Raw genomic sequence first — 18,918 nt, 5'->3', positions numbered from 1 at the left:
TTACTCCACAACTGTGACAAAAAGACCCTTATTAAACTCTCCCCTTCCATCACCCCCATGGCAGGAGGTGGCACTCAAAAGCTGCATCTGTTCCAACAGCTCATCCCCTGAAGAGCCTCCCCACCTTGTAACTGATTTACAGATCGGATGCCAGCATGGACAGAGGCATTCTGACCTCTGACTGCTAGAAATCGGACGTGTGCACGTGAGCAGCAGGACAGAGTTTGCCTGTGGATAGTTAACACTGCTCAAGCAACTACCCTCACTGGTAAAAGATTCAAAGGTCAGACGCTGGCTGAGTTTACGCTGTATAAGTTCCCACCTGCCCAGCTGTACTCAGGGAAATCGGAGCACCAAAGATTGCTACCCCCAGCGGCTGGACTTGATACTGGGGTAACGGGGTGGAATTTTCCAGCCAGTTATACAGCAGGTCAGACTAGATAATCTAGGATCTGTAGGATAGGGCTGGCGAGCAGCAAGCTGCCCCTGGATGCCAGAGCCCTTACCTTCATGCACAGCTCTGCTTTGTCAAAGCCCATGAGCATGTTGATGATGTCAAACCCAGAGGTGGATTTGTTCTTCTGATGGACGCCGCGAATCAACGCACATAACGTCTGTGAAGGAGAGAGGGAAGGAAGCAGCTGAGCACAGGCTGTCAGGCCACACCTACAGCTCACCCAGCAAACCCCATTCCAAGCCCTGCTCCCGGGACTGACAAAGAACAGATGCTTCAAGGGCCACCATCAACTTAGGTCCCACTCCTGTCTGAACTCTTCCCTTCCCGTTGTTCTAAGTAACTCCTCAGGTTCGGAGGACTCAGAGATTACAGAAAATACATTTTTCCAGTGTGTTCAGTGCGCACATTTGACAACACCATGCAGACAGCCATGCTCGCTGCTTTGCCTGTACAGTCAGACAGTTTCCTCGGTTTGCATGGGTGCCCCGCACAGCAACAAGGGAGAGAGACATTTACAGACTAGAGAAGTGTGACTGCCAAGGCCCAGAAGGGGCACTGAGGCTGGGGCAGCACTTGACACGCTGTTTAGCAATCGGTGGCGTTCCTTTAAAAGAAAATATTTCTAAAGCATAGAGCAAAATTGTATCCATATCGTTAGGGACATTTGGAGCAATCTCATCAGACAAGCCGTCATCTCATAAGCGTGGTCTCTTGTACAGATTTCACTCCACCTTCTCCAGAACTTTATTTCATTTCCTCTGTCGGGAAACTCAATGAGGGGCAGGGAGCAGTTGGGGGGAAGGGACTACCCCTTCAGCTCCCAGGTGGGTTCCCTGTGGCACTGAAGAGTTCCGCGTCTTCCCCCCTTCCCACCCCATCCCGCTGCGTGTGGTCTTCCTCACAATTCCAGAAACCCAACGTTTGCATTTTAAAAGCAATTTACATTTCCCAAGGTAGACAGGATTGTGAATGTCTCTAACCTTCAAACGGAATAAATAATAAAAGCTACCAGTGAGTGGCCACTGCCTCTCAGCTACACTAAAGAAACTAGCACAAGGTGCTTGACAGTATCAATAAGTGTATGGAGTGGAAAACTGCCCCACCCACACAGGCTCCGTAGCCATCAGCTCTGGTACCTGTAACGCATTGACTACTCGGATTGGGTGCTCTTCTCCCAAGGCCTGGATGCAGTGTTGGAACAAACAGTTAATGTTATCTTTGATCTTCATTAACTCTTCTCCATCCAGAGACTCCAGCTTGCTTTCTAGATACTCCAGGTTCACCTGTCAGGTCAAGGAATGAAGGAAAAACCAATTAGTGCATTTCACCCAGCTGCTGAAAGGTGAAGTGGAGACCCCCAGGTGGGCAAGTCCCTGCCACATCCCAGGGCAAACAAGCAAAGGCGGCTTTCAACTCTTACATACCTTCATGAGGAAAAGCTCCTCCCAGAACCGAGGGCTGCATTTACTGGGGTCCTCAGTCTGAAAGAGAAAGGAGACCCCGTGAGAACAAACAGTACAGCTAGGAGACAGGCTAAGCACACCCACAGATCATCAGTGTAAATAGTTCAGACTCCAGAAGACAAGGTTTCTCACCTGTCACTGGAGTTCTCCAAGTACGACATACTGCCAATGCAGATTCCCAAAAGCGAGATTTGCAGACGCAATTCTCACCTGAGAAGCTTTAGTTCTTTTCTCCCAGAAATATTCTCTCCCGCAAACTGAAAAGGAGAAGATTCCTCACAGCTCCTCACTATGGAGTCCCTTCCTCCTACTGCATTGGCTCCCCGGCCTGCCGCTCCCTTTCCTAACTTCACGGGCACCACATTCTACATCCCCCGGGGAACGCCACACAGTGAAGCTGAAGGAGGCAGCAGAGGAAGGCACGTCATTTGAGACAGTTACGGGACAGCCTGGCTTTGACAGACGCGCGCCCTGTCTCATGGAGGAGAAGCCAACACATGGAGCTCTCTCAGCAAACCAAAGGGACAAAAGGAAAAGAGGCCCAGTCCTTACCATGAAGATCTCATCGTACATTAGCACAACTTTCTCTTTCAATGGTTTCTTGGAGGCTGAAGATTTCCAGAGCAGTCCGCCTTTCTTCTCTGCTTGGGCCATGGTGTACAGCCTAGGCATAAGAACAGAGACCAAACCACTGAGAACGCAGGAGGCAGCAGCGTCCTGCCACAGCACCTAGGAGCTGTGGTCATGGCCGGGATCCCATTGTGCTAGTTACTAGCCAAACAAAGAGATGGTCCCTGCACGGATGTTTTTCCCTAAGTGTTCTGTCTGCCATAGCCCTGAGATCTCTGTACCCTAGAGTAACATATTAACAGCCACTAACATGCAGGAAGTGGGGGGTTAATTGCCACACCAGATACTGAATCAGACCAACGGTCCAGCTAGCCAGATCCTATTTCCGTTTCCAGCACCAGATTGCTTCAGAGGAAGGTGCAACAAACCCTGCAGAATAGATATGGAATAACCTGCTTACAGGGAAAGTTTCGTCCTAACCCGTCAGTCAGTGGTTCGTTTGTGGCCTGGGGCAAGAGGGCTTATGCCCCTTCCAACTTTTTTTTGTTTTTTTTAAAGAAGTTCTTACTATAATCTTGCTAAACGCTTGGTCTCGGTGTCATCTTGTGGCAATCAGTTCCACAGACTGTGAGAAAAAGTAATTCCTTTTATCAGATTTAAACCTGCTGCCTACCAATTTGCTTCAATATCCCTTTGTTCTTAAATTGGGAGAAAGAAAGCAAAGAAGTGTCTGATCAAGCTGCTCTACGGCATGTATTATTTTGTATTTCTTCCCTGGAAAAGTGGGTGGCAAACATTACAGTGCATTACTCCGCTGAGATCCTGACCAAAATCCAATGCAAAATGCTCGCCCGCTTGTGTGCGGGCTGCCAGGATTCACCCCCATATCAAATGCTAGTCGTAGTCATGACTTTTCACTGGGTCATTGGGGCTTCACGGAAGCACACAGTCCTGCCCCAAGAGGCCCAATTACAGAATCGGGGCCTAAGTTTCTAATGAGCTGTTAGGAAAGAGACAGTGCTGTGAATGGAAATTCTCTCCTTGTACCCAAAGGTTAGGTAGGTTGCAAGATGCCTGACAACTGACGGTCACAAATACCTAGCAACATTAAGTATTAGAGTGGACCCTTTCTCAGAGCAAAAAGAATTTATTTTCCAAAATTATAAACGGGGTCTCTATAACCCAGGAACCGCTTGGCGCCAACTGGTGCCAACACAGTATTCCTGCCAACAAGTTACAAAAGTATGGATTGGATGAATGGACTATAAGGTGGATAGAAAGCTGGCTAGATCGTTGGGATCAACGGGTAGCAATCAACGGCTTGATGTTTAGTTGGCAGCCAGTATCAAGTGGAGTGCCCCAGGGGTCGGTCCTGGGGCTGCTTTTGTTCAACATCTTCATTGATGATCTGGATGATGGGATGGATTGCACCCTCAGAAAGTTCACGGATGACACTAAGCTGGGGGGAGAGGTAGATACGCTGGAGGGTAGGGATAGGGTCCAGAGTGACCTAGACAAATTGGAGGATTGGGCCAAAAGAAACCTGATGAGGTTCAACAAGGACAAGGGCAGAGTCCTGCTCTTAGGAAGGAAGAATCCCATGCCCTGCTACAGGCTGGGGACCAACGGGCTAAGCAGCAGTTCTGCAGAAAAGGACCTGGGGGTTACAGTGGGTGAGAAGTTGGATATGAGTCAGCAGTGTGCCCTTGTTGCCAAGAAGGCAAACGGCATATTGAGCTGTATTAGTAGGAGCATTGCCAGCAGATCGAGGGACGTGATTATACCCCTCTATTCAGGGGAATAGCATCCAGTTTTGGGCCCCCCCACTACAGAAGGGATGTGGACAAATTGGAGAGAGTCCAGTGTAGGGCAACAAAAATGATTAGGGGGCTGGGGCACATGACTTACAAGGTGAGGCTGAGGGAACTGGGCTTATTTAGTCTGAAGAAGAGAAAGAAAGAGAGGGGGGATTTGATAGCAGCCTTCAACTACCTGAGAGGATGGAGCTCGGCTGGTCTCAATGGTGGCAGATGACAGAACAAGAAACAATGGTCTCAGGTTGCAGTGGGGAAGGTCTAGGTTGGATATTAGGAAAAACTATTTCACGAGGAGGGTCGTGAAGCCCTGGAATGGGTTACCTAGGGAGGTGGTGGAATCTCCTTCCTTAGAGGTTTTTAAGGTCAGGCTTGACAAAGCCCTGGCTGGGACGATTTAGTTGGGGTTGGTCCTGCGTTGAGCAGGGGGTTGGACTAGATACCTCCTGAGATCCCTTCCAACCCTGAGATTCTATGGCAGAGGGCATAGGGGGTGCACAGAGTTTCACAGGGATCCCCTAGGTCAGATGTATGCATATTAAGTTTATCAAAAGGTGGCATGTGAGGTCTCCATGAAGAGCCAATAGCCCACTAGTTGCACAATCACTGTGAAACATGTGGTTGGATATTGTTTAAGGAATTGTGTATCCGTACTGAAAATTATGTTCTTAAGGTCCGAGAGTTACGGTCGGTCACCAGACAGGGATAAATGCTTCTCTCTCTCTCTCTCACTGGTCATGTGTATTGTGTATCATGCACTCCACAATGGAGGCCTGTCTACAGTCTGAGCTGGATGCTAATCAAGAGATTGTGAAATGGACAAGAAAGAGGCAGAGGGAAAAACAACCTGCCGGGGAGATCCTGGTTAGCAATGAAGACAATGGATTGTTGGAGTATATTTGGGGGGAGAGGTTCCCCCCTGCATCTTTCCACTAAGGAGACCAGAGGACGGTGTCTCATGAGTGGAAGATCACAGCCGGGCTTGGCTATAATAAACTGGAAGGGTTTGGGCTGAGCATTGCCATCGAAGAGTTAACAGTAACTAAGTCAGTCAGTCTAGGTTCTAGAATGCTGGTTTTATTTTACATGTAACCATTCATTTCCAATATTTCTACTTTTCATTGGAATCCCTACTCTTTATTAAATAAGCCTTTGCTTGTTTTCATGATAAACATACCCAAGTGCTGTGTGGTAAGTGGCGCTGCGATCTCAGGTGTAACTAGTAAGGTGGCAAGCAGCAAATCTGAGAGTGTTCAGCAGACCAGGGGCTGGACATTCGGAGGTTGGCGTGTGCCTATCGCTCATCTGCAGAGGGACAGCAGAGCCATAGGCTAAGAGGGGAGTGCTTGCGTTGACCGTGGCCAGTGGAGTCAGGGAGCTGACACGCAGCAGGCACAGACCTCACACTAAGGGCAGGGCGTAGCAAGATGCCTCACACTCCTGGGTATCCCCAGGAAACATCACAGTTTCCTACATCAATAATATTCTATTTCATTGTTCTGGTTCTTCCCCACACTGATATTTGCCCCATATTCACTGTTGACAGTCCTGTTTCTTTATACAACAGTCATGCTGGCACAATTATTGCCCTGGCCTAGTGATGTGGGCTCTGCAATTGTTAAACACGTCACAAGGCCTGGGCGTTTGATCCCTGAACCTTCCGAGGTACTCACAGGCCTGCGTCTAATGTTGCAATCAATACAGTAATTTTGATGTTACACAATATATGGTATTTATTCCAAATTACCTATTTACATCGCTCCATATGATAAACATTTCCCAAGCAAACACTAAAACGTTTTAGCAACCTCCTAACCTTCTCTACGCATCACACTGGCGCATGGAGGGAATGGAGTATCTCGCCTCGCTCAAACCCCAGGCGTCCTCCTGACCTCTCTGCCACTCTCCCCACACCACCAAGGTGGGTTTTACAGAACTCCATTGCTTGCACAGGCAACACACCCGACAGCACAGATTAGAGCTGAAGCAGCCTCCAGGAAAAGAAGGGCAGGCGCTTTCAGCAGCTAAGTCAGCAATGATCAATTATGCACACAGAGGTAAGTGCACTGCAGTACATTTCTGGTGCCCCTTGAGCTTCCCAAGTCTGCAGTCATGGAGACAGCTGTGGAATTCAGCTTCCAAAGCAGAATGCCCGGACTCCTTAAGAACATAAGAACGGCCAGACTGGGTCAGACTAAAGGTCCATCCAGCCCAGTGTCCTGTCTGCCGACAGTGGCCAATGCCAGGGGCCCCAGAGGGAATGAACAGAACAGGGAATCACCAAGTGATCCAGCCCCTGTCGCCCATTCCCAGCTTCTGGCAAACAGAGGCAGGGACACTGTCCCTGCCCAGCCTGGCTAATAGCCATTAATGGACCTATCCTCCATGAATTTATCTAGTTCAGGGGTCGGCAACCTTTCAGAAGTGGTGTGTCGAGTCTTCATTTATTCACTCTAATAACATTTTTAGAAGGTCTCTTTCTATCAGTCTATAATATATAACTAAACTATTGTTGTATGTAAAGTAAATAAGGTTTTTAAAATGTTTAAGAAGCTTCATTTAAAATTAAATTAAAATGCAGAGCCCCCGGACCAGTGGCCAGGACCTGGGCAGTGTGAGTGCCACTGAAAATCAGCTCGTGTGCCGGCTTCGGCACACGTGCCATAGGTTGCCTACCCCATATCTAGTTCTTTTTTGAACCCTGTTATAGTCTTGGCCTTCACAACATCCTCTGGCAAGGAGTTCCACACGTTGACTGTGCGTTGTGTGAAAAAATACTTCCTTTTGTTTGTTTTAAACCTGCTGCCTATTAATTTCATTTGGTGGCCCCTAGTTTTTGTGTTATAAGGAGTAAATAACACTTCCTGATTTACTTTCTCCACACCAGTCATGATTTTACAGACCTCTATCATATCTCCCCTTAGTCGTCTCTTTTCCAAGACTCCTTCCACAGTATGTTCAAAGAGCAAGCTACCTTTCCCTCAAAGAGCAGATTTCAATGACTAATCCAGAGATCTGGATTTCATTTGCTACAGACACAGGGCTTGGAGTGCCTCACAGCACTGTGAATCACAGTACTGTAATTTCTGAACCACATCTTACAGCGACTGGACCAGCACTTTCATAGCCTGGCAGGCCCTTCATCCAATTAAGATCTGGGGGAAGTTTAAGTTAAACAAACTAGAAAGAAAACATGGTTAAATCATCTTGATGGCTTCCCTCCTCTAGACTCTCCATTTCTTTTTAACTGTGTCATGGGAAATAAGATGTCTCCCTGATCAGGAAAAGTAATTGGAAACAGAAAGGTTTCTATTAGCAAGCAAACCAAAACTGATGCCATTCTGAGCCCGGACATACAGATCTTGCATGAGATCACCCAAAACAAGCTCTCCAACTGGAATCACAAGTTTCTGAATCCAAAACAGCACACAGCCCCAGTGCACAAACACATCTGTCCGTGTGCTTCTAATTGGATTACAGCTAACGAATCTCAATGTCAATGCTAATGAACTAACTTGCAGTGCTCCTGGATCTGTGTTCTTGCACCAAATTAAGGAGAGGAGAATCAATACACTCCATGTGCATGATGCAGACCAAAAGAGCTGTGAGAGGTGCAATATGTTTTAGCACTTTTCTCGCATGTCTAGAAAGGCAGCAGATTCTAAACCCCATGCGAAACAAGTGCTTGCTGCCAGGCTAGCATCAGAAAGACGAGATCATGTAGAATTCCAAGTCTTTGTCAAGATAAGAATTGGGATTTGGCATCTCTTAACCTAAGTTACAGGGAAAGCACACACAGAAGATTGCTAGAGGCAGCAACTAAATAATGCCTTTGTTTATAATTTGTTATTCCAGGGACTACAAATGAGCATGCGGAGGAACAAGAAAAGTTCAACTTTCCTTTCATTCCAAAGCACCTGGTCTCATGACCTAGGATGATCAGCCAGCGCTAATGGGTTTTTGTTTTCATTATATGCAATTGTATAATGCATCTAGCTGCAAGAAATAGATATTTTAGAAATTAAAAGCTGCATTTAGCTACTGGGGGCTTCTAAGCACCTGCAGAAAATATTGAACATTCCTATAATCTTGTTGTTGAAAACTTTAATGCACGCTAGAGATGCTGAATTAGCAGACTTTATAAACCACGGGACTAACTGGCTGTAGTTAACAGAGCTACTCCTTCACACAGATTACCGATGTAAAGGCATCAACATGTTTCATACTCTTGGGTTCATAGGGACAATTCTATTAACAGGCAGCTGAGCGCCCAGGAGAGGTACCCACAGAGCTGAGAGAGAGCTGCATGAGAACGTTTAATACACCAGCCACTTTAATGCACAGCAGAAGATTCAGAACACTTCACCTGGGACTAAACAGACATGGCATCTTGAAAGTGGAGACATAAAAGCCATGGTAGGTGAGCGTTCATGCAGAAAAGCCTTGTCTACACTACAGAGTACCTACTGCCAATCCTGGGCTCAGCATGATCTGGCACTGACTGTGTAGCCAAGCACAAGGCATGCCTAGCACATCTATCACTAATTTCATTTTAGAATCCACTCAGAGTTCCGCAAACCAAACATGTGACGTTCAAATGAACACACTATTATTAACTTGTCACTAAAATACCCACAGAAATTGCAAGCAAAAACCTTAACAATACTAAGGCTGGGGCTTTGATCACACAAACCTAGCCAGCTAAAACTACGATTTCCACAACAGCCGTAATGCAGCCCCCTCGCAAATACAGACTTTGTTTTATTGTATACGGTATGTCTCTTGCAATGGCAAAAATAATATTACTGTATATGGTTTTAAGTATAACAACTCTAAACTCCATGTCTCCAACATGTAGTTACTGGTCGAGCCATATCTTTGAATTGCCAGACTTTGGTACGTGCATCTCAACGTGAATGTTGCATTAGCGTCGCTTTGCATTTTGTTTCCTTGTCTAACAAACCTGAATATTTTCGTGTTTGTGCAAATACAAAACTAGCCCCTGCATTATGAAGCCCAGAGCTACCATGAAACTGACTCTGTCACGGTCCCATTGTGAGGCTCCACATCTGTCATCTCTCAATGATTCCATTGCAAATGTGCCCAGTTTGCAAGTAAAACAATGTTTTTCCTAACCCGTGGCCCTTCACGCTTCCCCCAATAGTCTATGAGGCTGGATTCTTTTCACTGCACAAGTCATGACCTGTAATAAAGATTCTGCAGGCTAAATTAAGCTCACAGTGACACCTGTGCAACTCCACTATCTACAAATTAGGCCCTCTGTGACACCATCATGGCCCCCATTGTCTTTAAATTAAGCCCTGTATGATCCCAGAAGTGATCACATAACTGAAAATTAATGGGAGCTTAGGTACGAACGATCATGACTTGATCACACTTATAATGTACAAGCAGAATAAAGTCCAGACAGGCAAAATATATATATACATATATATACACATATACATATATATACACACACATATATACACACACACACACACACACGGTTTTTGAATATTGTCAATTTCACAAAGCTGAAAACAATCATGAGCCAAATTAGCTAGGAGGAAGAATATAATCAGAAAAATGTGAATAACTGGGAATCATTTAAGAACACTTTACTAGATGAAGAAAAAGCCACTCTCCCACAATTGAGGAAAAAGTCTGAGCTGGTTAAAAAACCAACCTGGGTTAGAGGGGAAGTGAAGGTAGCTGTAAAAAAATAAAAAATAATATATAAGAAATGGAAGAAAGCAGAAGTTGATACTAATGAAGTTAGGCATTGCAGAAAATTGATAAGGGAAGCCAAGAGACACAAGTAGAAATCAGTGGCCAGAAGAATTAAGGATAATCAGGAGTTTTTTAAATATATTAGAAGGAAAAGAGTCCTGATAATAGTACTGGTCCATTACTAGATGGAAATGGTAGAATCATCAATAATAATGCAGAAAAGGCAGAAATGTTCAATAAATATTTCTGTTCTGTATTTGGGGAAAAAATAGATAATACAGTCTCATCATATGGTGATAACACTCTTTTCCATTCCACTAATCTCTCTGGAGGATGTTAAACAAAAGCTACTGAAGTTAGACATTTTTAAATCAGCAGGTCCAATTAACTTGCATTCAAGAGTTTTAAAAGAACTGGCTGAGGATCTCAGTGGACTATTAATGTGATTCTGAATAAGTCTTGGAGCACTGGGGAAGTTACAGAAGACTGGAAGAAAGCTAAGATTGTGCCTATTTTCAAAAAGGGTAAATGGAACAACCCAGTTAATTATTGGCCTGCCAGCCTTACATCAATCCTGGGCAAGGTAATGGAGTGGCTGACGCAGGACTCAATTTTTGAAGAATTAAAGAAAGTTATGGTAATTAATGCAAATTAACATGGGTTTATGGAAAACAGATCCTGTCAAACTAACCTGGTATCTTTTTTTTGAAAAAATTACACATTTGGCTGATAAGGGTAATAAATGCATTTGACTTGGTACCACATGACATTTTGATTACAAAACCAGAACAGATATGGCACATATTAAATGGATTAAAAACTGGCTGACAGGTCTCAAAAAGTAACTAAACAGGGAATCATCATTGAGCAGCTGTGTTTCCAGTGGGATCTCAGGGGAATCAGTTCTTGGTCCAACTCTATTTAACATTTTTATCTATGACTGGGGGGAGGGGGAAGACTTTAAATCATCGCTGATCAAGTTTGCAGACAACACAAAAATTGGGAGAATGAATTGGTAAATAATGAAAAATTGGTAAATAATGAAGAGAACAGGTCACTGATTCAAAGTTGTCTGGAGTGCTTGTTAAACTGGGTGCAAGCAAACACCATATGATTTAATATGGCTAAATGTCTACATCTAGGAACAAAGAATGTAGGCCACACTTCCAGGATGGGGGACTCTATACTGGGAAACAGGGACTCTGAAAAAGATTTGGGGTCATGGTGGATAATCAGCTGAACACGAGCTCCCAGTGTGGAGCTGTGGCCAAAAGACCTAATGGGATCCTGGAATGCATAAACAGAGGACTCTCGAGTAGGAGCAGAGAGGTTATTTTCAGGGCCGGCTCCAGCTTTTTTGCCACCCCAAGCGGTGAAGAAGGGGGAAAAAATAAAATTTTTATTTTATTTTATTTTACATGAATGCATGTAGGCCCACCTACATGCATTCAAAATTGCCGCCGCAGACCCAGACGTGCCGCCCCTTTCTATTGGCCGCCCCAGGCACCTGCTTCCTTTGCTGGTGCCTGGAGCCAGCCCTGGTTATTTTACCTCTGGATTTGGCATTGGTGTGACTGCTGCTGGGATCCTGTGTCCAGTTCTGATGCCCAGTTCAAGAAGGATGTTGATAAACTGGAGAGGGGTCAGAGAAAAGCCACGGGAATGATTAAAGAATTGGAAAACATACTTTACAGCGACTGACCTCTTTCAGTCTATCTATTTAGCTTAAAGAAGATTAAGGGGTGACATGCTTACAATCTATAAGAATCAACATGGGGAACAAATATTTAACAATGGGCTCTCCAGTCTAGCAGAGAAAGGTCTAACACGATTCAGTGGCTGGAAGTTGAAGCTAGACAAATTCAGACTGGAAGTAAGGCGAACATTTTTAAGTGACAGTAATTAATCATTGGAATAATTTACCAAGGGCCTGTGATGGAGAATCCACAACGACCATTTTTAAAATCAAGACTGGATGTTTTTCTAACAGATCTGCTCTAGGAATGATTGTGGAGCAGTTCTCTGGCCTGTGCTATGCAGGAGGTCAGACTAGATGATCACACTGGCCCCTTCTGCCTTGGAATCGATGAATCCCATTGCCTTCAGTAGGTTTGCACAGGTGTAGCTGACTGGAATTCAGCAACCAATTCTGCTGATGATACACAAGGAACAAAATGCAGCTCATCTCAGCCTTAGCTGCATTGCTTCTGCAGGCTAACAGGAGTAAAAAGAGGATAAATTTATTTCTGTTGCTAATGCCAGCGCATCTGGTGAGCAAGGTGGTGCCATTTTTACATAGATGCTTTTCACAGGGGAACCATACTTCAGCTGAAGGTGGGATCTCTCCAAAAAGTCAGAAAGGAATTTTAACCTGGTGTCTTGGCTGAGAGCAAGCATGAGAAATAAGTGTACTTAAAAAGTAGGTGTGCAATGGAAGTAACTTCCATACTACTAAGCACATTCAGCTTCAAAATACAGTACTGATACTAATAGTGCTATGCTGATAGGCAGGTGGAGCCCTTTAGCCGAAGACAGCAGCCTACCTAGGAGAAGGAAAACTCTAACCTCAACCCCCCATCCACAGGTTAAATGAAGCTTGGTGCTGGGCAGTGACACACCAGTACCTCCTGCTGGTGTTCCAGAAGGTCTACAGCAAGAAGATGGGGAGAGAGTGGGCATGTACTTAGCATAACTGGGGAAAGGCCCTGTGCACAGCATATCAGGGACGCCAAGTGAAACGCTGTAAGCTCTTGACAATGCAAAAGTGGACAGAAGGACACACACACTAGCTGAGGAAATATGGAGTGTCTGAAGATTTAACAACTATGGCAAAGGACCTGTTGTGATGAAGTGGGAACGTTCTTAATGTTTTCTCTGAATACTGTGTGAGTGCCTCAGTTTCCCCTTTGTATTTCTCAAGTGTCTAGGGGTGTGTGATTGTTGCAGAGCCCTAGGGGGCCAGTGTGATCCTGTCTGCACAGAGAATGGCCAACACCCTGTCTTCTGGCAACTAATGGCCTAGGCCTCTCCTCTGCAAAGGTGCCAACTGAAGGTGTTGAAGAACAAAGAAATCAGGTGGCCTCCTGGCCCGGGAAAGAGACAAAGGGAGAGGAGGGGCTGGAGAGTTTTCAGTTTGGAGCTGGCTGGGGAAGAGGAGGGAGCCCCCAAGTTTGGGGTTTAATCTCCCTGCCCCCCAGAAGGACCTGGCTGTGGGGTCCTGGTTGTGCCTACAAGCTCTGGTTTGGACTGTGTTCCTCTCATCTCTAATAAACCTTCTGGTCTACTGGCTGGCCGAGAGTCACAGTGAATCGCAGGAAGTGGGGTGCAGGGCCCTGACTCCCCCACACTCCACGACACCTGAACAGTTCACCTAAAACAAACAGTGATCCAAACCTGCTTGGGAATGACAAGTCCCACTGATGTGAAAGCTGGATTGGACCAGGAGTCGGCCCTAAGTCTGCTGCAGTTTATCATACTGATGGACTGTATCAGCAGGAAGATACCAATGGGAAAAGGGGAGTAGCTGCTATATGGAGACACCACAGTAATAAAGACATCCTCAAAAGAAGTCAGAGGAAATAGGAAAGCCGGCCTGGGATGGAAATGAACATGACTAAGACTGAGGTCACCTGGGTCACTAGAGGAGGGAGACTGGACATAGAGATTCATGGAGGGAGATTAACCCTGGCTGACTGTGACCCAAGAGCCCTTAAATGCCTGCTGGCAAGAGGGTTACAGGAATATCTTGATTCTGGTTTGTACACTCCAGTTCAAAGAACATCATGTGAGGTTTTAAATGGAAGTTGGGGTCACACTGGTCATTAAAATTGTTGTGAAATGTACGTACAGACACTATGTAAGGCATTAAATTTAAAAACTAAACATATGGTTTTAAGTCTGTATCAAGGAAAAATAGGTTTTCCTCCAAACAGGAATACTTCAGATACGGATCCCTCAGTCAGAGCATAAATCAAGTGTTGTAAGCTAACACTACGGATGCCCGTTTACAAACAAAGTCAGAAGTTAGCAGAAAGACGTGAGGTCAACAAGGCAGCAGCACACAGGCAAAACAAACCACAGGCGGTTTGACAACAAGCTTAACAATATATTTGACAATATAACTATCAGGCAAAGACGACACCCATCGTCCTGCACCTAGGAAGTAAACGAGCAATGCATTTACATTCGTGAAAACAGGATCTCAGCCAACTTTGGTTGAAAAGCTGCAGAAGACATTGGGTGAGAGATAAAACTTCTTTACACCGGAGGTTTACCGGTTACGCTCCATCTCTAGAAAGCATGTTATGATTTTGTTTTACATGTAACCATTTGATTCCAATATTCGCATTCACCATGACTTGAACATTTCATGATAAACATATTCTTGTTTTCTCTATAAATATATTTCAGAGTAGCAGCCGTGTTAGTCTGTATCCGCAAAAAGAACAGGAGTCCTTGTGGCACCTTAGAGACTAACAAATTTATTTGAGCATAAGCTTCCGTGGGCTACAGCCCACTTCTTTGGATGCACAGAATGGAACATATATTGAGGATATATATATACACATACAGAGAGCATGAAAAGGTGGGAGTTGTCTTACCAACTCTGAGAGGCCAATTAATATATGTCAGTGCTGTGGTGTTAAGCTAAGTGCTGATCCTGAGTGGAATCAGATAAGCTGGTGTGTGCTGTTCCTTTGGGAAAAGCGAACTTGGTAATTCTGTGAGTAGCCAGTGTCAGGGCTGGATATCAGAGAGGAACCCTTCAAAGGGGCGCAGGGACTGGGATGTAAATTTTGTTAACCTGCAAGGCAAAGGGCAGGCTGGCCTAACCCAGCGAAGATTATCGGGGAGGGGCGGGGGGGCTTTGACAGGCTAAAGGTGTCAGGAAGCTGACACCCAGTTAATCCCAAGAAAGCCTCCCTCGCACTGGAGGCAAGGGGTAACAAGGTGACGCAAAGTCCTGGGTACCCTAGAACGATCACACTGACCAGTTCAGGCAGGTTGGTGGCTGGGTAAGCACGCCAATCGCATCTCCTCAGACCTGGCGCCAGTGGTGGGATTCTGCTCTTCTTCCACATCCGGTTCAAAATCTGCACCTCGCATCACAGGTGCTATACAGTGCCGTGCCCTGGCCACCTTCCTCTCCGTGCTCTATACTCTGCCAGCAGCAACCTTACTGAACCCTGCCATCTTCTCCGGCTCACATCCCTACATCTTTTTAAAGCCTGCTTCCTATGCTTGGAATAGCAGGCCAGTCAGACAGCAGGCTCTTGGCAGCTTCACTTTTTACTATGGAAATTGAGAAAACCTTTTCTGGAGGGCTGCCAAAGCACAATGCCTGGGTGCTCAGCTTCCCCGCCAGCGCCAGGAGCTGAGCAGCCCCCGTGCTCTGCCTCCCCCCGAAAAAGTCTGGGAAGCTGGAGACACACACGACTTGCCATTTCGGACTCCCTGCCACTGAGCCAGGAGCTAGGACGAGCTCCCAGGGCCTGCAGCTCGGGGCACTTCCCAAAGACACAGACCTTGGGAGCCCCCACAACTGCGAGGTGGAATTGACATTTCTGTCAGCTTCGGGGCTGCTCTTAGCAGCTATGAAACTGACAAGAACATCGATTTCATTCAGCAGCTCTCCAGCCAGGGGAGCAGACTTCCTTTCCTGAACACCGCAGTGTTTCTGAAATGAAGTTGGGGGGGAGAATTCCAGTTCATGGGAAATTTCACTAAAGTTTGCATTCACTCTCATTCACAACAAAACCAACTTTGGAAAATGTTACATTTCCTGCAAAGCAGAAATTCTGCATTTTGGCTAACTTCACTTATAACCGTTATTTGTACTTTGTCTATTGGAATGAAAACTGCTCAGAACAGGCTCTTGTCTTCCTACACATCTGTAAAACGCCCACCACACCAAAAGCGCAACGCCAACAATAAAAATAAAACGAGGACCCCTCAAAGTTTGGGCGTATATGACAGCCAAGGCTGTACTTCCAACAGGAGTTGCCCAAACGCTCCCATGCCACATTCTACACAAAAAGCAAATCATCTTTATAGTTTGACTCGTTAACAAGAAAACGTCTGAGCTGGTGTCTCACATATAGCCCTTGTCTACACTAGAAAATTCCTGATCCACTTTTCATCAGCAGTACAGCTGCAGCAGCATAAACTCTAGTGTAGACAGGATGCACGTCAATACATCATCTAACGCCCTCAGAGCTGTGGTACAATGCCTCTGTCTGGCCTAACCTGGAGTTCACGCCATTGCTGAAGAACAAATGAGCTAGCGTAGATGTGGCTATACTTCCTTCCATCACATCCCACTATAGGAAGCGCCATTTAAAGAAAAATATTCATACTAGACCCACAAATTCAAGCCATTTCTTCCTGCACAACCGCTGTAAGATCCAGCCTTTCCTCTGTGTTTGAACAGATCAAATGCTCAGTCAGGCCCTCGCCATCCCGCACATCAACCGCTGCAGCCACCTCCTCCTCCTCTCTGGACTTGACAAATGTCACCCAGGCCCACCTACATGCATTCAAAATGCTGCTACAAAGATCATTTTCCTGTCTCCACACCACAGCCACATTGTCCCACTCTTCGTATCCCTTCACTGGCTCCCCCTTCTCCAGTGCATCAAGCACAAGTAGTGGTCTTTACTTTTCAGGACCCACGCAGGCTATCCCAGCCCAAATCATTACCTCTCGCAGGCTGTCGAGAAGACAACTCCCACCCCCTGATCGGGCAATGAAGTCAGTCTTGATTGTCCATTTGTCAAATTTCCTGAGAGTACCTTTTGCTCTTTCTCCCAAGCTGCCCCTGCTGTATGGAAGGAGCGTGCATAAACATCTATAAAACCATTTATTGTCCCCTTTCAAATCCCTCCTTAAAACTGTCCCTCTGCCACAAGGCCTACAACACCCTAACCAGCTGGTGTGCTGAGACTACTGCCTATCAGGCTGATCTTAATCTTCTTACTTTGTGCTCCTGCCCTCCCCCCTTTGTTTGTTGTATTCACACCATTGTCTCTTGCCTTAGATTATAAAGACCTTGGGAAAGGGACCATCTTTGTGTTATATCTGTACAACATCTAGCATAGTGGGGCCCCTGATCCCTGACTGAGGCACTCTGGCAATACAGCCAACACACTATTCACAATAGTGATCTTGTGACTAATCCAAGAAAGGCGCAACCAGTAATTAGAGGAAAACAGACGATATACTCAAGGATCGGGGGGGATATACTGAAGCAAATACTCACCAGCAACTACAGTACACACCACACAACAGAAACACTAACCCAGGAACCAACCTCTGCAACAAACCCCGTTGCCAACTCTGTCTGCATATCCATTCAAGGGACACCATCATAGGACCCGACCACATCAGCCACACCATCAGGGGCTCGTTCACCTGCACATCTACCCATGTGATATATGCCATCAAGTGCCAGCAATGCCCCTCTGCCATGTACATTGGCCAAACCGGACAGTCTCTATGCAAAAGAATAAATGGACACAAATCAGACATCAAGAATTGTAACATTTTAAAACCAGTAGGAGAGCACTTCAATCTCTCTAGACACTCAATAACAGACTTAAAAGTCGCCATTCTTCAACCAAAAAACTTCAAAAACAGACTTCAGTGAGAAACTGCAGAACTGGAATTAATTTGTAAACTTGACACCATCAAATTAGGCCTGAATAAAGACTGGCAGTGGCTGGGTCACTACAAAAAATAATTTTCCCTCTGTTGATACTCACCCCTTCTTGTCAACTGCTGGGAATGGGCCACATCCACTTTGATTGAATTGGCCTCATTAGCACTGACCCCCCAATTGGTAAGGCAACTCCCATCTTTTCATGTGCTGTATATTTACACCTGCTTATTGTATTTTCCACTCCATGCATCTGATGAAGTGGGTTTTAGCCCACGAAAGCTTATGCCCAAATAAATCTGTTAGTCTCTAAGGTGCCACAAGGACTCCTCCTTGTTTTTACTGATACAGACTAACACGGCTACCCCTCTGAAGACTATATACTGTAAAACTAATATTTTATGCTAACCAAGTTTTAAGGAACCGGCCAGAGCCACATTAGAAGAAGCCACTGAGACACTGAGGGTGGAGGGATAGCTCAGTGGTTTGAGCATTGGCCTGCTAAACCCAGGGTTGTGAGTTCAATCCTTGAGGAGGCTTAGGGATCTGGGGCAAAAATTGGTCCTGCTAGTGAAGGCAGGGGGCTGGACTCAATGACCTTTCAAGGTCCCTTCCAGTTCTAGGAGATTGGTATATCTCCAATTATTACTATTACTCTGGCACAGCCCCCTCCGCCAGCAACACCAGAACATGTCTGTGACAGGTCACTGTTTTGCAAATACGCTATTACAAATACTAGTGAATTACAGAGCTCATCTTAAAACATTTCTGTCCACAGGACATTTGCTATACAATACTTCATAGCAAAAAGCAATTGTTTTACAAGCTCCATGTAACTTGGGAGGAAATCTATCTATCATACTTTAAGTTTCTGTCCATACACCTATCAGATGAATGACAGGTATAAGGATGGCGATACTGGACCAGACCAAAGGTCCATCTAGCCCAGTATCCTGTCTTCCAACAGTGCCCAGTGCCAGGTGCCCCAGAGGGAATTAACAGAACAGAATGCCAGGGCCCAGTGGGCGGGGCAGGGAGCAAGGGGCTCTGGGCCAGGAGGGCTTGGGCATAGTTTTGCTTATATTTGCGGGGGGGAGGGGACGGGGGGACAAGGGCTGGCAGGGCTCGAGCTACACCACTATTTACCTCTCTCTGTTCTGAAAACTGACCATTTATTCCTACCCTTTGTTTCCTATCCTTTAACCTGTTACCAATCCATGAGAGCCC

The 18,918-nt window shown here is 45.7% G+C and overlaps 1 protein-coding gene across 5 annotated transcripts in view; it reads right to left on the bottom strand.

Moving 5' to 3' along the window:
• The window catches only part of ARMH3 (armadillo like helical domain containing 3), a 165,881-nt gene that overhangs the window by 143,163 nt on the left and 3,800 nt on the right, over window positions 1–18,918 (bottom strand). For 4 of the 5 annotated variants that reach the window (XM_039547833.1, XM_039547832.1, XM_039547836.1 and 1 more), the window contains exons 2-5: window positions 2,473–2,584; window positions 1,882–1,938; window positions 1,594–1,740; window positions 507–614 (exon numbers count right to left, since the gene is read on the bottom strand). In XM_039547833.1, the coding sequence (XP_039403767.1) occupies window positions 507–614; window positions 1,594–1,740; window positions 1,882–1,938; window positions 2,473–2,574 (414 nt within the window). In that variant the 5' untranslated portion in view covers window positions 2,575–2,584. Of the gene's footprint in view, window positions 1–506; window positions 615–1,593; window positions 1,741–1,881; window positions 1,939–2,472; window positions 2,585–18,918 lie in introns of those variants that run through there. The other variant, XM_039547834.1, reaches the window with a different exon arrangement.

This window comes from Mauremys reevesii, linkage group 7, assembly GCF_016161935.1.
Source record: "Mauremys reevesii isolate NIE-2019 linkage group 7, ASM1616193v1, whole genome shotgun sequence".
NCBI classification, from domain to species: domain Eukaryota; kingdom Metazoa; phylum Chordata; order Testudines; family Geoemydidae; genus Mauremys; species Mauremys reevesii.
This window is presented reverse-complemented; position numbering and strand designations above follow the sequence as displayed.